The sequence below is a fragment of the Pyxicephalus adspersus genome, chromosome 1, assembly GCF_032062135.1.
Source record: "Pyxicephalus adspersus chromosome 1, UCB_Pads_2.0, whole genome shotgun sequence".
Classification (NCBI taxonomy): domain Eukaryota; kingdom Metazoa; phylum Chordata; class Amphibia; order Anura; family Pyxicephalidae; genus Pyxicephalus; species Pyxicephalus adspersus.
Genome location: NC_092858.1, coordinates 105262225 through 105278699, shown reverse-complemented (window position 1 = coordinate 105278699; position 16475 = coordinate 105262225). Strand labels below are relative to the sequence as shown.

At 35.3% G+C, this 16475-nt stretch overlaps 1 protein-coding gene across 1 annotated transcript; it reads left to right on the top strand.

The window, feature by feature from the left end:
- Nucleotides 1–6044: 6044 nt before the first annotated feature.
- On the top strand, nucleotides 6045–14906 carry APOBEC2 (apolipoprotein B mRNA editing enzyme catalytic subunit 2). Its single transcript, XM_072422509.1, has 2 exons — nucleotides 6045–6319; nucleotides 12218–14906. The coding sequence occupies exons 1-2, from the start codon at nucleotides 6180–6182 to the stop codon at nucleotides 12777–12779; spliced, it is 702 nt and encodes a 233-aa protein (XP_072278610.1). The 5' UTR covers nucleotides 6045–6179; the 3' UTR covers nucleotides 12780–14906.
- Nucleotides 14907–16475: the final 1569 nt, after the last annotated feature.

Genomic DNA, 16475 nt, shown 5'->3' with positions numbered 1-16475 from the left:
ACCGATGGATTGGCATAAGGCCATGTGGTTCCTATCTTCAAAAAGGGAGCAAAGTCATTACCAGGTAACTACAGACCGGTTAGTTTAACATCCATAGTTGGAAAGGTCCTAGAGAGTTTGATAAAAAACCACATAGAGGAGTTTCTGCTAGAAAATAATATTACTAAGAAAGACCGAAGCTGTCAAACAAATTTACTCTCTTTTTATGAGGAAGTAAGTAAACAGGTAGACAGTGGAATAGCAGTTGATATAGTGTACTAGGACTTTGCTAAAGCATTTGACACTGTACCCCACAAGCGGTTAATATGCAAGTTAGGGTTAATAGTTTTGGGCACCCATTCACAAAAAGGACATTGAGGAATTGGAGTGAGTGCAGAGAAGGGCAACTAAATTAATAAAAGGAATAGAGGAGCTAAGCTATGAGGAGAGATTAGTTGAACTGAACCTATGATATGATCACCCTGTATAAATATACAAAAGGTCTATATAGAAAACCTACTTCCCCATTATTCACTTTGAGATCATTACAAAGAACAAGAGGGCACTCTTTGCGTCTGGAGGAAAAAAAGTTTAAGCTCCGGATAAGGAAAATATTCTCCACTGTAAGGTCTGTGAAAATGTGGAATCGTCTCCCTCAGGAAGTAGTTTCAGCAACTTCTAAAGGAAGTTTAAGAAAAAGATGAAGAGAAGCTTTAAGAAAAAGATGAGTGTTTTTCCAGAAGCACAGAATATAAGGCTTTAAAGGAAAAAATAGTGTTGATCCAGGGAACATCTGATTGCCTCATGGAATCAGGAAGGAATTTTTTTCCCGTTAAGCAAATTGTACCAGGGTTTTTTTGCCTTCCTCTGGACCAACTATGTCTTATAGAGTTTTATATCTGGGATATGTTTATTTCCCTAGTGGTTGAGCTTGATGGACTTATGTCTTTTTTCTACCTAACCTACTATGTAACTATGTAATATTAGCAAGACAAATTACACCATAAAATTTACCCAGTTCGAAAAAGGTAACAGAATGTTTGCACCCAATAACAGGAAGTATTCAAAAAAGGACCTTTGTAGCGGGATCACTAAGTATTCTTTTAAAGAAAGTGGCATATTAAAAAGATAAAAACTTACTTTTAAAGTTACATTAACATGTTAAGGATTTTATGAGATTTGAGTGACTGAGCATAGGTCTACCTTAATATTTAACATACTGCATACTGCGTACTACAAGGGCCTACATAATTACACATAGAGATTATAGTATTTGGGTACTTAAGATTACAGTAAAATTGCAATTCACGAGATTTTATCCTAGGATATTGCACTGAAAACCTTAGATTAAGTATTTAGCTTCAAAATTATATAAAGTAGTGTAACATATTAATGGCAGAAGGTCTTTGAAGCCCTGAGGCTTCATTCATTTATTATTTTCATGAAGAAAGAACATGGAGGATCACATATGGCTAAAAAACACCAGTTTAGCACACTTAGTTTAAACCTTTAAACATTGTAAATGTAAAACCTGATTGGAGGCTTAATTTGAATAGAACTTTTATTAATTTACTAATTAAGCATTTACTTTTTAGGTGTGCATTCTTGGCTATAATATTTTGTACTGTATTTATAGATCTAAACATGTAACCATGTGACGAAAATCTGTAGCCCATAGCGTTATTTGTCAGTATTTTTTTTTTTTTTTTAGTGAAGTCTCATGGGTTTTTTTTCTCTTGTGCTATTTTTAGAATAAAATCTGTCTTCACAACACTCCATTGTATACTTATTTAAACTATCAAGTGAGATTGGTTGGTGTACACTAAGGGAAAGACAGCTGATAAGACGATAAAGAAAGCAGCTGCACTTCCCAAAGTGGCAGACTACACAAATTGTACTGCACTTCACCACCTGTAAATATTTTCAAGAACCTTATGCTAGTCATAACTCCTTCTAGCTAGTTCATCTCTGTCTAGTTAGATCAATTTGATCAACTTGTTCTACATAAATGTCAACCATTAATTAAATAGTATCAAATCTTTATAATCCATCCACAAGTAAATTAATCACTATATTTTTAATCCATCAGATTTTAATTTTTTGAAGATAGGTGTTCAATTTGAAGCACATCCAACAGATAATCAAGTTTTTTTTGATTCTACACTCAATATCGGTCAATTTTGGCTAGCGTTATTCAGAATAAAAATGGTTAATTCTATATTCATATGGACTTCTCAATCAAATGGCCAGCCTTAGAATCAGGTCTATAAGGTAGGTTTTTTTGGAGCCCTAGAATATGAGTTGGTCATGCTGTCAAGGTCAAATTAGTATATTGGTATATAGTCATAGGTAAACATTAACAATTACATGATCTGCATGTGAACTTGCAAAACTAAAAGCAGAATTACATTTATAAGGTGAAAATACAAAAAATAATGTATCTATGTTTAGCTGTGCAGGATACTGCGTAGAAAGTGGCAGCTGTGTTTCCTAATAGTAGGAGTGAAAAGTCACTGTGCTAAGATATTCCTGTCATTGTGTCACTTACAATAGTAAAAATATGAAACACCGGGGAAATAAGTAAATATAATATTGTATATTCCAAAAACCATTTTTTTAAACATTGAATAAAAATAATTTATTTTAAAATATACTTTAATTATTTCAAGAACACCTTCTCTCTTGCTGTTTACATTGTTCGGGTACATTAGGTCAGCTGGTAAGGTCACCTTGGCCTTCCATAATCATTGAACAGTGCATTTGTATATATGAGCATGTGAATCCATGGCATTGCCTAATTTACTTATATTTTACACCAGAGGAAGCATCATTCCAATATAACTATTATCAAATCATGACTGCTGTTGTGGAAAGTTTGACAAGAAAAATCCATGCTGATAATCTCTCAGCAAACATTGAATATGGATTACAGGGAGTAAAGGAAAAAAGCTTACACAGTTCAGCAGTTATAAAAAAAAAAGCATTGCTGTTAATGGGAATGTAGTGTTTTAGCATTTATTTTACTAATTATGCTCGAAGCTAAAAAAAATGTTTGTTCCTTTTAGCAAGGTAAATATGAAATATTGTGCATGAAAATACAATATTTACAACTTGCAGCTGGCATGTGATGAATGTTAGGTAACAGTCACCTTTTCAATTCCCTGACTTATTGGTTTCTTAAAAATAGCCTTTATTGTGAGCAGCAGGGTACAGTACCAGATTTTGAAAATGACTTTAATTGCAATCTGATGACCCTCAATCTCTTGAATAAATTTTATTTTTTTGCTATGTGGCTGGACAGAAGACTGAGAAAACTACGGGCATGGGTTTTGTCAAGGGGCAGTAAAAGCCTAATAAGTGTAACTCTACTAGAGTTCATTTAAAAAACTATGAGTTGCAGGGGATGCTGGGGATGCCGGGATTGAATAAATTTTACATCATCCTGACCCAGCCAATCAAAATGGGCAAAGATCAAGAAAGTTGGAAAAGAACAAGAAGATGGTAGTGTCTGTGACAGAGTGGAGACAATTGAGTGTATTTTAAAAAACTGTGATCAGGCAGATGTTTATTTTATTGCAAATAAAAAATGAAATACCAACCTGTGCTCAATGTTGGATGAAAAATGCAGATTTTTATTTAACCCACAAGTACTGTGGAAGGTACTTACAAATGAAAGGGAAGTATTGGTGAATTTTTATTTATTTTATAATGGACTATTAATGATTTAATGAATTAGATTTTTCATTAGAGATATCTTTTGTCATTATATGCTAAAAGGGAAGTGCTGAACATGAGGGAGAAGGGGGTGTACAGACAAGTGAACCAGTAAGAGCTCTTATGCTCAAAACAAAACATTATAATCTTCTATTAATATGGCTTTGTTTAAATGGAAAGAAAAACATTGCATAAGTAGTTATTTCTATTACACAAATACAAACCTAATAAATAGTACTTGTTTATTTTCAATTCAGGCAGATACAAATCCTCCCTATAAATAGGGTGTCTTCCTTTAAGGCAAGGCTGCAGGAGCTTTGTTGCAACAACAGAGCCTGTGTCGTCACAACAAGACAGTAGAACCTGCTAAGGATGTGCAGACATAAATGGGGCATCCCAGCTATTACCCTTTAGTTGTAATGTACTGTGCTACAACAGCAGCCTAGCTGTGCATGGTCTCCATGCTTTATGAAGTCAGGGCAACATTTATTGCTCGGTTTATTTAGAGGATGGTTACTAGGTTCGTCAGATTTACTGTATATTTGAGATGCACACGCTGGATTTGTTTGCTACTTTCTAAGGCTCTTCAGGCTGAAGTAGGTTAGAGAGACTTGAAGAAATATCAGAGAATAAAAAACAATGCTTTTTATTAGTGTTATTATTTCAATGTTAAGTGTAATTTTCCCATCATATCACTTCTGAATTTATGAAATGCCTGGTAAATAGAAGTATTTTTATGTATATAAATAAGAGGGGTGAGCAGTGATTCAGATATTGCTTAAATCTGGAATTTTTGGAGGTGGTGAGTTTTGGGGTGATAAAAAAACTCAGTTCAATATGTACAGAATTATCCAAAGTCAAATTAAATGGAAATGCCACAAAATACTAATAATGTAATACAATATTAGGGGTAACCTGTATTTCAAAGGAAAACCAAAAGACTTTCCAACACCCCCTCTCCCCCAACACACACACACTTTGTGCACAATCTGTGGTACTTTTTTACGGCCTGTTTTTTATAACATTGCTACTTACAGTAGTCTTCTAAGCCTACAGTCTTGACGGTTCTTTTGCCATGATCTGCCTGAATTGCACTGAGACCCAAAAATAATGTAATCAGGTATCAAATATGGTTTGAAACAAAAATGTGAAAGCTTGATTTAATGTTAATTAAGAATGTGGATGAAGGGGAAGGACACAAGACAGGCAATTTTTCTAGTAAGACAGAAAATGAAAGATCATTTAGCAGTCAGAAATCCAGAAACAATGCTAATTTGGTGGACATAGTTGGTGGTTGAGTGAGGATTCAGACCACATAGGCTGTATACCTATAAATTATAGTGAGGTTTCATTTCCAAAGAAGTCTTTCATTTCCTATTCAGCACAAGAAATAAAAGCTTACTCTGTTATTTTTGCTTCACACCTTATGGCACCTTTAACTATTGGGGTTTAACTAATCTCCTCCTGTGTCACTCTCTGTCGTTTGCATCCCATATTTAATTTATGGCGCTGCATTATATGTATATACTGTTTATTATTATTGTTATTAATAATATTAATTTTAATAATAATAGTAAATTAATGACTACTTTTAGCTAAGTAGAAGTATATCTACTCCTGTACATTTCATTCAGAAATATGCTACTAATTCAATCCAGTTTTTCATTCCTTAAAATATAAAGCATCATGCCTAATTTGTACACAACTTGTCCACACTTTTCTGTCTTCTGTCTCCTGGACATGTACCTATTTAAACACTGTCTGTTTTTATGCATGACTTATACTACAATACTATATAATAATATAATTTAAAGTAATTTAATATGCAACTAAATTCTCATGTCACATGTCAGAAGTCAAAAATGAACAAAGAGTTGTGTGTTGCTACTAAAGACAAAATTATAGATTGTTTTACTAATATGAATTATTAGAAAAGTAATTAGTTGCTTAGAGTTATTATTATTTTATTTCACACCTCCGGCGTAAGCCCCCTTCCCCCGGCGTAAGCTTTATAAGCATTAAACAATATTTTTTTTCACCAGTAGCAACATAAGACAACATAACTGACTGGGAGTTTGTTGTTCTTTATTGTAGGGCTGATGACTGCTCCTTTAGGTCCTGCAGGTCCTGCACCTGTCTATTAGCCAAAGTGTTAGAGTGGCTTTCCACTTTCTGTCACTTCTGCTAGAAACAAAATGTTGCCTTATTTCTGTTTCCTTAGTTGCAGTTTGCAGGCAATGAAGGGATAAGTGAGTGTTAAGGAGTAGGGATGTCCATTCCACAGAGGTCACCCTGTCACTGTCACTCCTGGATGCCATATTTAGAACCTGGATAAGTCAGCTCTCCACCCATCTCCTCTGTCAGCCCACCCTGGTCTCTATCAGTTTACAGCAATCCTCCTTAGTGCCCTCACTGCTGCTCCCACCTCCCATGGTACTTTCCTTGTTCTGCTTTTCTGTTCTTTAATTCTTGAATCTGATCTTAAAATGTCCCGCAATCAAAAGAAATCTGAACCTTGCAAGGCTCCAGAGGAGCTCCCCAAAAACTCAGAAAATGACAAGGAAGAAAATGGTGAAGCAAAGAAGAAGGAACAAGAAGAATTGCCACCTTTTGAGGTGGTAGAGGGGTAAGTTACTAATGACTTTAGCACTACTGTGCTACCACTTGTAAGGCTAAAACCGATATATATATATATATATATATATATATATCTGTAAGCAAGCTGGTAAACAGGTGACTACATGTTTGCACCTATGTCTCCTAATATCAAGATTTAGTTCAATTCAATTATTTCATGTCATTTTTAAAAACATGCTACAGATACGTAAATCATACATTGTATTTATTATGATAGTTGGTAAGAGGTTTTGGTATTGGCAAAATGTTATAAACCTAAAAAAAATTTTCATGATATGTTTAAACTGCTTGTTAAGATTTAGTGAAACTTTACTCTGCATCATTTCTTACAATCTGCAATCTTTGTTGTGCAAGGACACTGATATAGAAGAAGCTTGAATTTATTTACTTTTTTTTCGGACAAATCATAAGCTCAATTGTTAATGCTGTTCATTGTAAATAGGCATTTTTAAGAAATGTAAATATACACACCACAAATCAATATACACACCAAATAGATATATTTATGATAAATTGAATATATTTTATCTTCATATAATTTAATGTCTGTTAAAATATGGAAGTTTTTTCTTTCAGTATGCTGAATAATAGACTAAAGTATTTTTTATCCTTTTTTCTTAGTCCAATAAAAAATTTCTTCATTTTATGATAAAGGGCAGAAACTTGCCAAATATTCTTTTAAAATCCTTCAAAAGTGTGCATCTATAATTATTGGTTTACAGTAAGGATATAGATGACTTTTTCCTTAATGACTAGTTTTAGATTAAACATTTGCTGGAAATATAGGAATCCAGGAGACTTTATTACTGTATAAGTCTTCTTTCTTTAAAGCTCATTAAAAAATTGTTTCAGTAAAAAGATTTTAATAGAACTATCACTAAAGAATTTTCCCTTGGCTCTGATCCCAAAGTGACCTGTTTTTAATGTTCCCATACAGAGACAGCAATGAGCCCCTCTCCGGTTACAGTCACATCTACAGGCAGTTAGGAAACAATAGTCATATAGTCACATACCTCTAACGGTATGGGTCCATTTTTACACCTTAATTGCATACCCTCATATGCAATACTTAGCAACATATTACATAGCTGATACACAGCACTAGGTTTCATGTAGCTATTTAAATTTAGATGAAATGTGGATTAGAAGAGCATTTCCAGAATTCGCAATGCATATTTCAAATTCCATTCCTAATCTTAAGCACACATGGGTTTTTATCATCTGATCCTTAAAAATAGTTTATTCTTAATGGAAATACAACAATGACTCTCAGTCAGACCTTTCAACATCACAAGCTATTTATTTCTAAGTTTTTTTCCTGTAGTAATAAATGAGATGCTAAGTGGCAAAAACAAATTCAAATCAATAAAATACTGAAACTCTTTTTAAAGTGATATTTGGGCTTAATATAAATATTTTGTTCCAGTATAAGATGCACTGACCAAAGTGCTCATCTTGTGTGTTCATCCTGCCATTATCACAGGTTTGGGCATAATGCACTCATCCTGTATTGTTGTCTGCTGACTGGACAGTCAGCTGCAGTGACCAGTACTGTACCACACACTGCTGCCCAATTTATTCCCTATGGAGCTGCCACGGGTAGACGATACTTGTGGCATCTCCCCCGAGGCAGCAGTTCACAGGCATGAGGGAGTGACAAGCGTACCACAATCTCGTTTCTCATCATTTTAGACTTCTGATTTCTGGGTTATTATTATTATACAGTATTTATATAGCACCATCATATTACACAGTGCTGTACAAAGTCCATAGTCATGTCATTAACTGTCCCTCAAAGGAGCTCACAATCTAATGTCCCTACCATAGTCATATCGGAATAATGTAGTCTAAGGTCAATTGTTAGAGAGAAGCCAATCTAACTGCATGTTTTTGTGGGAGGAAAACGGAGTACTCGGAGGAAACCCACACAGACACTGGGCGAACCTGCAAACTTCATGCAGATAATGTCCTGGCTGGGGATTAAACCTGGGACCTAGCGCTGCAAAGGTCGGAGTGCTAACCCCTGAGCCACTGGGGTTGTCGTCCTTTAATATTTATATTAGGTTACCTAGCTGTTACATTGACCCTGATTTAGTAAGGATATTAAACATGTTCACTTTCATTTTGCATATAAAATTCACCTACCTTAGTAAATACAGTAAGACTTTATTTAGCAAAAATAGGCAACCATGTAAAAGGAAAAATATTTAAAACAGGGAGTTTTTTGTTTTCAAATGATTGGATGATAGAGTTCTGAATAGCTTTACCAGGTACAGCTGCATGTGTGCAACCCATTAATCTTTACAGGGAACACCTCCATTAATTCAGAGTTAAATGTGGGGATTGCTCTTCCTGTTCTTAAAGCAAGTAAAATGGAAAAGAATAGTGATGATAATGACGGCCAGATTCAAGCGATATATGAAACTGCTGCATACAAACAGCTTTCCTCTTGGTAATCCATGTTGGTGATTACATGTAGAATACAGGTTCCTCCACTTCAGACCCAACTTCTGGCTGAGAATGAGATTACCACTCCAGAGAGTAAATGAGAGTGAATTACCACTCTGCAACAAATAATTTAATTTAGAGAATGATGCAAGGCTCTGCTGACTTAAGCTATGCAACATGTTCAAATAATTTCTTTATTTTACATTTCTTTGCACGTAATTGGGTGCCTTGTGCATGTTGATGTTTACCACATTCACCAAACACAGTGAAAATTAACTTTTCTAAGTGAATAGGCTTTTTTTAGCATTGAAAATCTGTGAATTGAGTAAAAAAACTACTATTTCTATCTTTGTTGAAACAGTTTTACAGTATCAGCTTATATTATATATTGCAGCTCGGTGATTTAAGCCTATTAGGTTAAATGGCCATAGAATGCAACCTTAGCAAACATACTAGCATTTCAAATGAACAAAAGAAAAGCTTACTTATCATAGATCAGACAGTATGTAAAAAGACTGAGATTGCAGTAGTAATGGTGGCCAGAAAAGCTACCTGCAATGCTTCTTATGCTCAGTGATTCTTAGCATTGATCTCATACACTTGGGTGTGAGCATGTTTTTGGGTCTGTTGCAAAGACCTGTCTGTTAGACAGAATCTCTGTGAAGAAGAAGAAGCCATCTGTGAAAAGAACATCAAGGGGATGGTAGGTCAGAGAACATTTAAATTGTTTAAGACACTGTTGGAAATGCTGGCGATAGCAAATCTAAACTGCACTCCTGAGTCATATGGGCCTATTGGTATTATTATACAGTATTTATATAGCACCATCTTATTACAGAGCACTGTACAAAGTCCATAGTCATGTCACTAACTGTCTCTCAAAGGAGCTCACAATCTAATGTCCCTACTATAGTCATATATCATTAATGTAGTCTAAGGTCAATTTAGGGGAAGCCATTTTACCTAACTGCATGTTTTTGGGATGTGGGAGGAAACCAGAGTACCCAGAGGAAACCCACACAGACACAGGAAGAACCTGCAAACTCCATGCAGATAGTTTCCTGGCTGGGACTCAAACCTAGGTCCTAGCAATGCAAAGGCCAGAGTGCTAACCCCTGAGCCACCGTGCCTAGATTAAAAACCTAAAAATTATATGGCTGAGTTTACAGTGCAGAGCTACAAGATCCATTTAAATAGATGTGCTTCCAAATGTGTCCTGATTGACTCTGTTGCAGTGGCATATTTGAATATGCATTATTCACTGCAGCAACATAATCGAACATACTGGAACTGTAGTTTATTAAGTAATTTTCTCAGCCTACCGTATTCTAATTAATATTCAACCAAGCTAGAATGGCTTTAAATTGATTTGAATATTCTGCGAAACTTGTTTCTTTGTAGTTTGCAATAAAGAAAAAACAGATTACAGTCCAAATTAGATTTGGATTTGTTGTGCTATATTCCAAAAATGATACTGTTTTCTAAAGTGCTTCTGAAATTGTTTTCACTGCTTGAGAAAAGCAAAGCATATGACTAGTCTTAGGTATTGTACTACAGTCCCTTCCCCCCCACTTCAATATTAACCATGCTCAAATCTCTGACAATACATTTGTCGACTGCTATTTTGCTGTGAGATATTCTAGATTAATATAGCGATGACAGGTGATAGGAGATGCCTACAGCAAGGCTAAAAATATCTTCAACATTTCAGTGACACAGAAAGGTTACAGTGACAGATGCTTTTTTGCAGGGCATCACAGTCACACAGGCTGGAAAGGAATACATTGTGTTATCTCTGACATAGCAATACTTGTAGGGAGAGAAACGATTGCACATGGGATGCATTTATATCTCTACACTACGACATGTTATGCATTGTATTGAAAAGTATACAAGGCAACAAAGGAAAGAAAGATTTGATAGACAATAATGCTTTCGTAGGGAATACATTGCAAAAAGTTATTTAACAGAGCCTTTGCGTAAAGGAAGAATATCTGCTGCCCTTATGTGAGGAACATGCCCTCTATATGCAGGTGGAGTAAATGTTGGTGAATGTGATTCGTTTTTTTGTATTTGCAGTCTATAGATTCTGAACTATAGTATGGATATAAATCTTCTAATATATAGGCTCAGTTATCATTCATACCACATCCCTATTGATTTAATTAGAATTTTGGTGATACATAGGTGGGACTTTTTAGGTACATAATAAAAATATTTTATTAATTTTATTTTCCTACAAAACACATTTTCCACCTTTTACAAACACAGTGACAATTTCCAATGTTGTAAAATGTGGCAAGCAGTTCACATTTTCAATACAATGCTTTTCAACATGTTTCGCCTATTGCTTCCTCAGGAGAAACATCCTATAAAGGTCTATAATACAAAAGATATCCTTCAATATTAAGACACAGTAGTATTCAATAGTTTCATAAATAGCATCCAAAACATTCAAAAAAGCATTGTATCTGTACTTCCACATATAACATCTCATGTTGAGCCTATATTGTAGAAACTGTAATACCATGTTTGGAAGGACAGCAGATAGCCTAGCGGATAGAGAATTGTATTGAAAATGTGAACTGCTTTCATATAATGACATTAGGACACACATTGTGTTTTCATTGGAAATATAATCAATAAATTATTTTTTGAGATGTACATGAAAAGTCCTACCTATGTATTCCAAAATTGTAAGGGTCATAAATCTACATGACAGGACACCATAGCCAAACTTCCATAATAAAGGTTTTCCCAGTAAAAAAACATGCCTTACTAGAACAACAACTAAGACTGTACCATACAAATTGCTTGCATACCATTTTCCAAATGCCACAGGTGCCTGGATATATCAGTATGCCTACAAATAGTACTACTGGGTGCCATAGCAATGACAAAGCCTGCTACATCTATGATTACATTTGTAAGCCTCTAACTGAAAACATGGTTTGCTTTTGATTCTAGGACAACCAAAAATGCCAAAAAGTTAACTGAATCATTCTGTATGCACATGTGCATACAGCATAGAATCTTTTATTTTACATACAAACATGTTATTTTTCACTGACTTACTACCTTTGCTGGACTTAGTTTTGAAATTTTTGTAGCTTTATACTAACACTATTACCTTACTAAACCTTGTTCACAACCCTTTTGTTGCCAATCTCTAGACATGTTCTATTTCTATCAATATTTTGTTGTATTTTTCTATAAATGTGTTTTTTTGTCAGTGTGAAGGTCAGAAATTCAGGTACTCTTTTTACTGCTCATATCTTTCTGGCAACAACATTTACTTTTCACAGGCATCACCAATGTGGTTACAGAAAAAAATAGATATCACAGAAATTTAAATTTCTCTAGGGCATATTATATATGATATTCATAATACTTTAAGTCTAAGAATTTATATTAACTGAGTTTTATTTCTGATCCCTAGGAGTCGAATTCCTGTCTCTTCTTTTAAGTTCCAGTTTAAGAATGTGGAGTACAGTTCTGGGCGAAATAAAACTCTCCTGTGCTACACTGTGGAACGAGAAGCTCAGATCTTCCGTGGGTACTTGGAGGATGAACATGTCTCTGCCCATGCAGAGGAAGCATTCTTCACCAATGTCCTGCCACAATACATTTCATCCAGTCCAGTTGGTGTAACCTGTTATGTGTCTTCCAGCCCTTGTGTCAACTGTGCTGCCTCCATTGCTCGATGCCTGAAAAGGAATAAAACTTTAAAACTTCACTTGGTTGTGGCACGGCTCTTCCAGTGGGAAGAATCAGAGATTCGTGGGGCACTGCGAGGCATTACCTCTGCAGGCTGTAAGCTTCGAATGATGAAAAGTGCCGACTACTCGCATGTATGGCAAAATTTTGTGGAGCCTGACATCATCCTAGATGAAGAAGGGAATGCTGAGCAACAGAGTGAGCAAGGAGACTTTATACCCTGGGAGGATTTGGAAGAAAATGCTAAATATTATGAGGAAAATCTTGCAGAGATTTTAAGATAAAGAACTGTTGTCTAACTAAAATGCCATGGGCAAAAGAAAGCAGATGATTTGGGCCTAGCTTGTTACTTACTAATGTTAATTTTGGTTCTCAGACTTACCATGTACAATTTGCTTTAATCATAGTTTCTCTATTGAGTGAGAATTATTAAATATGTACCTTTCCACTAAAATAAATTGGCTAGTTTAAAGTAGTCGCAAATGAATATGATTTATGATATAAACAAATGCAAAATGTACATTATTCTTTTAAGGGGGTTCAAATCATGATGATCATATTTATACAAATTGTAGGAATGAAAACTTTTAGGTTTAATGTTTTTTTTTAAACTAGTACTTTTTATTTTTAATTTTAACTAGGGAAATTTTATGTATTGGGGGCTTCTGGCTTATTCTCTTCAGTAGAAATTCAATTGTTAAAAAAAACACCCACCCACACACACTCTTTTAAGACTGCACACCAAAGAACATGGCATGTAAAAAGTGGCCCACTGCAGGAAAGGTCTGTTGCCCAGTACTATAATTCTGCATTTTACATAAATGGCATCACAATGCAAATCATGCATTCTGTTAAAAAAAAAACATGTTTTTTGTGCACTACCACTTTGCATAGGCCTAAATGGTCCACACTTATTTACAAGGCCATAAAGCTTCAGTTCACTTTAAATTATCAAGTGAGTTTTAGGGATAGGTATTATTAATAAGAAATTGCTCAATTACCCAAATTGGCAAACTGAAGTGAACAGCCTATCATTTCTAAGCTTTTTTCAAAAAAGTTATGACACTTCCTTTAAAGCAGGCATATTAAGCTTTGATAAAACAGTGGGCCAAATTAAGTGGTAATCTCAGGGGCCATATTATGTCTAATGAGGGCCATATCTACTAGATTCCAGAAAACAAGACAACATTTGCAGCAGCCTAGGGTCAGTGTGCCCAGCTACAACCTCTATTGTTCTGCAGTTGGTTGTAACCATGCCGGTGGGGGGGGGCTGGGGGTGCTATGGATTGTAGACAGAAGTGTCTGATGTGGACAGTACAGACAATGGGGGACTGGGCTTCTCTGTGTCTATTGCAATTCTTGGAAATATAATGTACTTTGAAGTAATGTGTAGATTCAATGTCCTGCCTTGCCTGGGACCCTGCTTTGCCTTTATCACCCCTCATTTTATCCCAGACAAAGGAACCATAAACCATGTCTTAAAATATTTAGCTGAAATGTTACATAATAAATTCAAGTTTCAACTAAAAGCCCAGTCTTTGTTCGTTCAGTTTACATTTTGACACGACTGACAGTTACAAGAAAGAATTGAGGGGACTATATGAGGCCTGCAAAGATACAGTTTGACATGGCTGTCTTAAAGGAAACTCAAGTGTAGATCCTAGTGATTGTGTGAAAAATAGATATAAGAAACATTTTTGTCCTTTAACTGTAACATCTACAAAAACTGAAATATAATTTTGGGTACACTGATCATGTAAACTGGCCCACTAGTGCTAATTTAAATTGGTTCCTATCTCAAACCATAGCCTCCAGAAAACACCATATTATGTATGTTTATTAACAATTAAAGAATTACAAAGCCCATGGTCCAATATTTGATTTAAGAAAACACGAGTATAATATGTCATGCGGTCTGTTATTTTTTTCTTCCCTTTACTCGATTTATTCTTGCTTATTTGACTTATTGACTTTCTGCATACATATTTTCTTTAGTTGCTTCAATGTTTACTGTGCCTAATATAGGTTTGCAACATTCTGTTAGTACTTTTAGATGTTTCTGTTTTCTGCTGTCTCTGCTGCTGTTATTCACAGTATTACCAATTAAACATAAAGGAGAAAGCACCTAAAAAAACGAATGCATCCAAATTAAAAGTCGGCTCTGGTGTTATATATTACATGTTGTTTTTGAAGTTTGGATAAGCTATCATTGCTCTAACATTAGAATGTACTATAATCAAAAGTTGTGGAATGGAGTACACAGAACTGGAGTGACAATGCAAGTCAATACTGTATTGTTTAACAGATTTTTTGTTGTATTCTGGGTGGTTTGGAAAAGAATGCCTGCCGTGGACACGAGTTTGTGTTCCACTGATTTGTCCAAATTAAAAGTGTGTTGAATATTTCCTACATTTGTTTACTTGCAATCAGATTATTTTGCGTAATGGCTGTTAACTTGACTCCACAGTTGCCATCTGCATATTACAGTATGTGGGATTAAACAAATACATTTTGTGTATACATAGAGTGGTCAGGGGTTAGAGAACTGTCTCTACTGGGGACATTTCTCCCACTTTTATTTCCCAGTGCCAAATCTAGTTGTAGTAAATTACGTAGATTTCAAACTAAGGTAAATTGACCTTAACTTAATCAAGATGCAATGGGACAGATCTGGGGAAACAGCGTAAAACCTTCAGGGAGGACGGTTCAGGTCCATTCAGACATTAGGAAAGGGTAGGGGGGAGCAAAGTATTGCTGCTTGTCCCTGCCAGGCCCCAGTATTTAGTCAGTTAAACACTGATATGCCTTGGACTGAGCCCAATAGCAGCATTTAAAAGAAAGATCTAGAGAAGGAAAAGCCAAAGACATCACCCAATGTAGCATCAATCTGCATCCATAGCAGAGGCTCTAGGGGTACTAAGGCAGAAGCACTGGTAGGAGGTTTGCTGGTCACTTTTTTTGTGATTTTATTTTTTCTCTAAAGCAGGAGTGCCCAAGAGGTTGGATCGCGATCTACCAGTAGATTGCATAGGCAACGCAATGGATCACAGAGCCCTTCCTTTTAAAATGAACTCTATCGCACACAGGAGTTATCAAGTCCAAGTTTTTATTGTTGGTAGATAATTTTGACTTGGTCATTTTAAAAGTAGCTCGCAAGCCGAAAAAGTGTGGGGACCCCTGATTTAAAGGGTGTATTTATAAATGATTCCCCTATTAGTTGGGCTGTATTTTCACTCACAGCAGTGTGATTCCCTATGCATTGCTCATTTCAATGCAAATAAAGAATATAATTAATTCTGCTACCTAGTGGCCAATTATCAGCACAGCAGTCACAATAGCAAATGCTGTTTTCTAACAAATAAAAATATGAATCTAGATCAGAGTGACAAGGAAATCATTTATAAATACACCTCTATCTTTTTTAAGGAGTCTATCTGTCTCTGGGTGTTTTGTTGTTCCCCCTGGGCTGAGTGTTTTACCATATGCTTCTATAGGGATTGCAAATGCTACTTTGAGAGAGAGTTCTAAATTAGAAAGGGCCCTACTGTTACAGCTTTGGGACTGCTAAAACCACTGGCCAGTGAGTAGAGAATAGAATGATCACCAGAACTAGGCTATTTTTTGACAATTTTTGACTGCCTTTTTTGCAGTTGTATATTAGCACAGATATGCAAATAATTGTGTTGTGTAAATGTCTTTAAAATCTACAGATCTTAAAAACAAGTTTTTTGCTTTTTTTTGCGAATGGAATTATTTAAAAAAAAATTACATTTACCAGGTTTACAGAGCTAAAAAATTGGTGAATAATGACTAACCTAAGCAGCTGCAGAAAACTATTAATAGTGCAAGCAATGGCCTGCAATGAACTGACAGCTGACAATGGTGCCAATAACCACCAATTGTGATCATTACTCTTTTATAATAACAAATGTGTTCATTCCAGAATGTTGCAGGTTAAACTCCTACACCTTAATTTTATA

What these genes read in the sequence shown, in the direction of transcription:
- APOBEC2 (XM_072422509.1), top strand. Translation starts at nt 6,180, where the DNA reads ATGTCCCGCAATCAAAAGAAATCTGAACCTTGCAAGGCTCCAGAGGAG. An exon ending in CCTTTTGAGGTGGTAGAGGG is followed by an intron (nt 6,320 to 12,217) that starts GTAAGTTACTAA and finishes TCTGATCCCTAG; the next exon opens with GAGTCGAATTCCTGTCTCTT.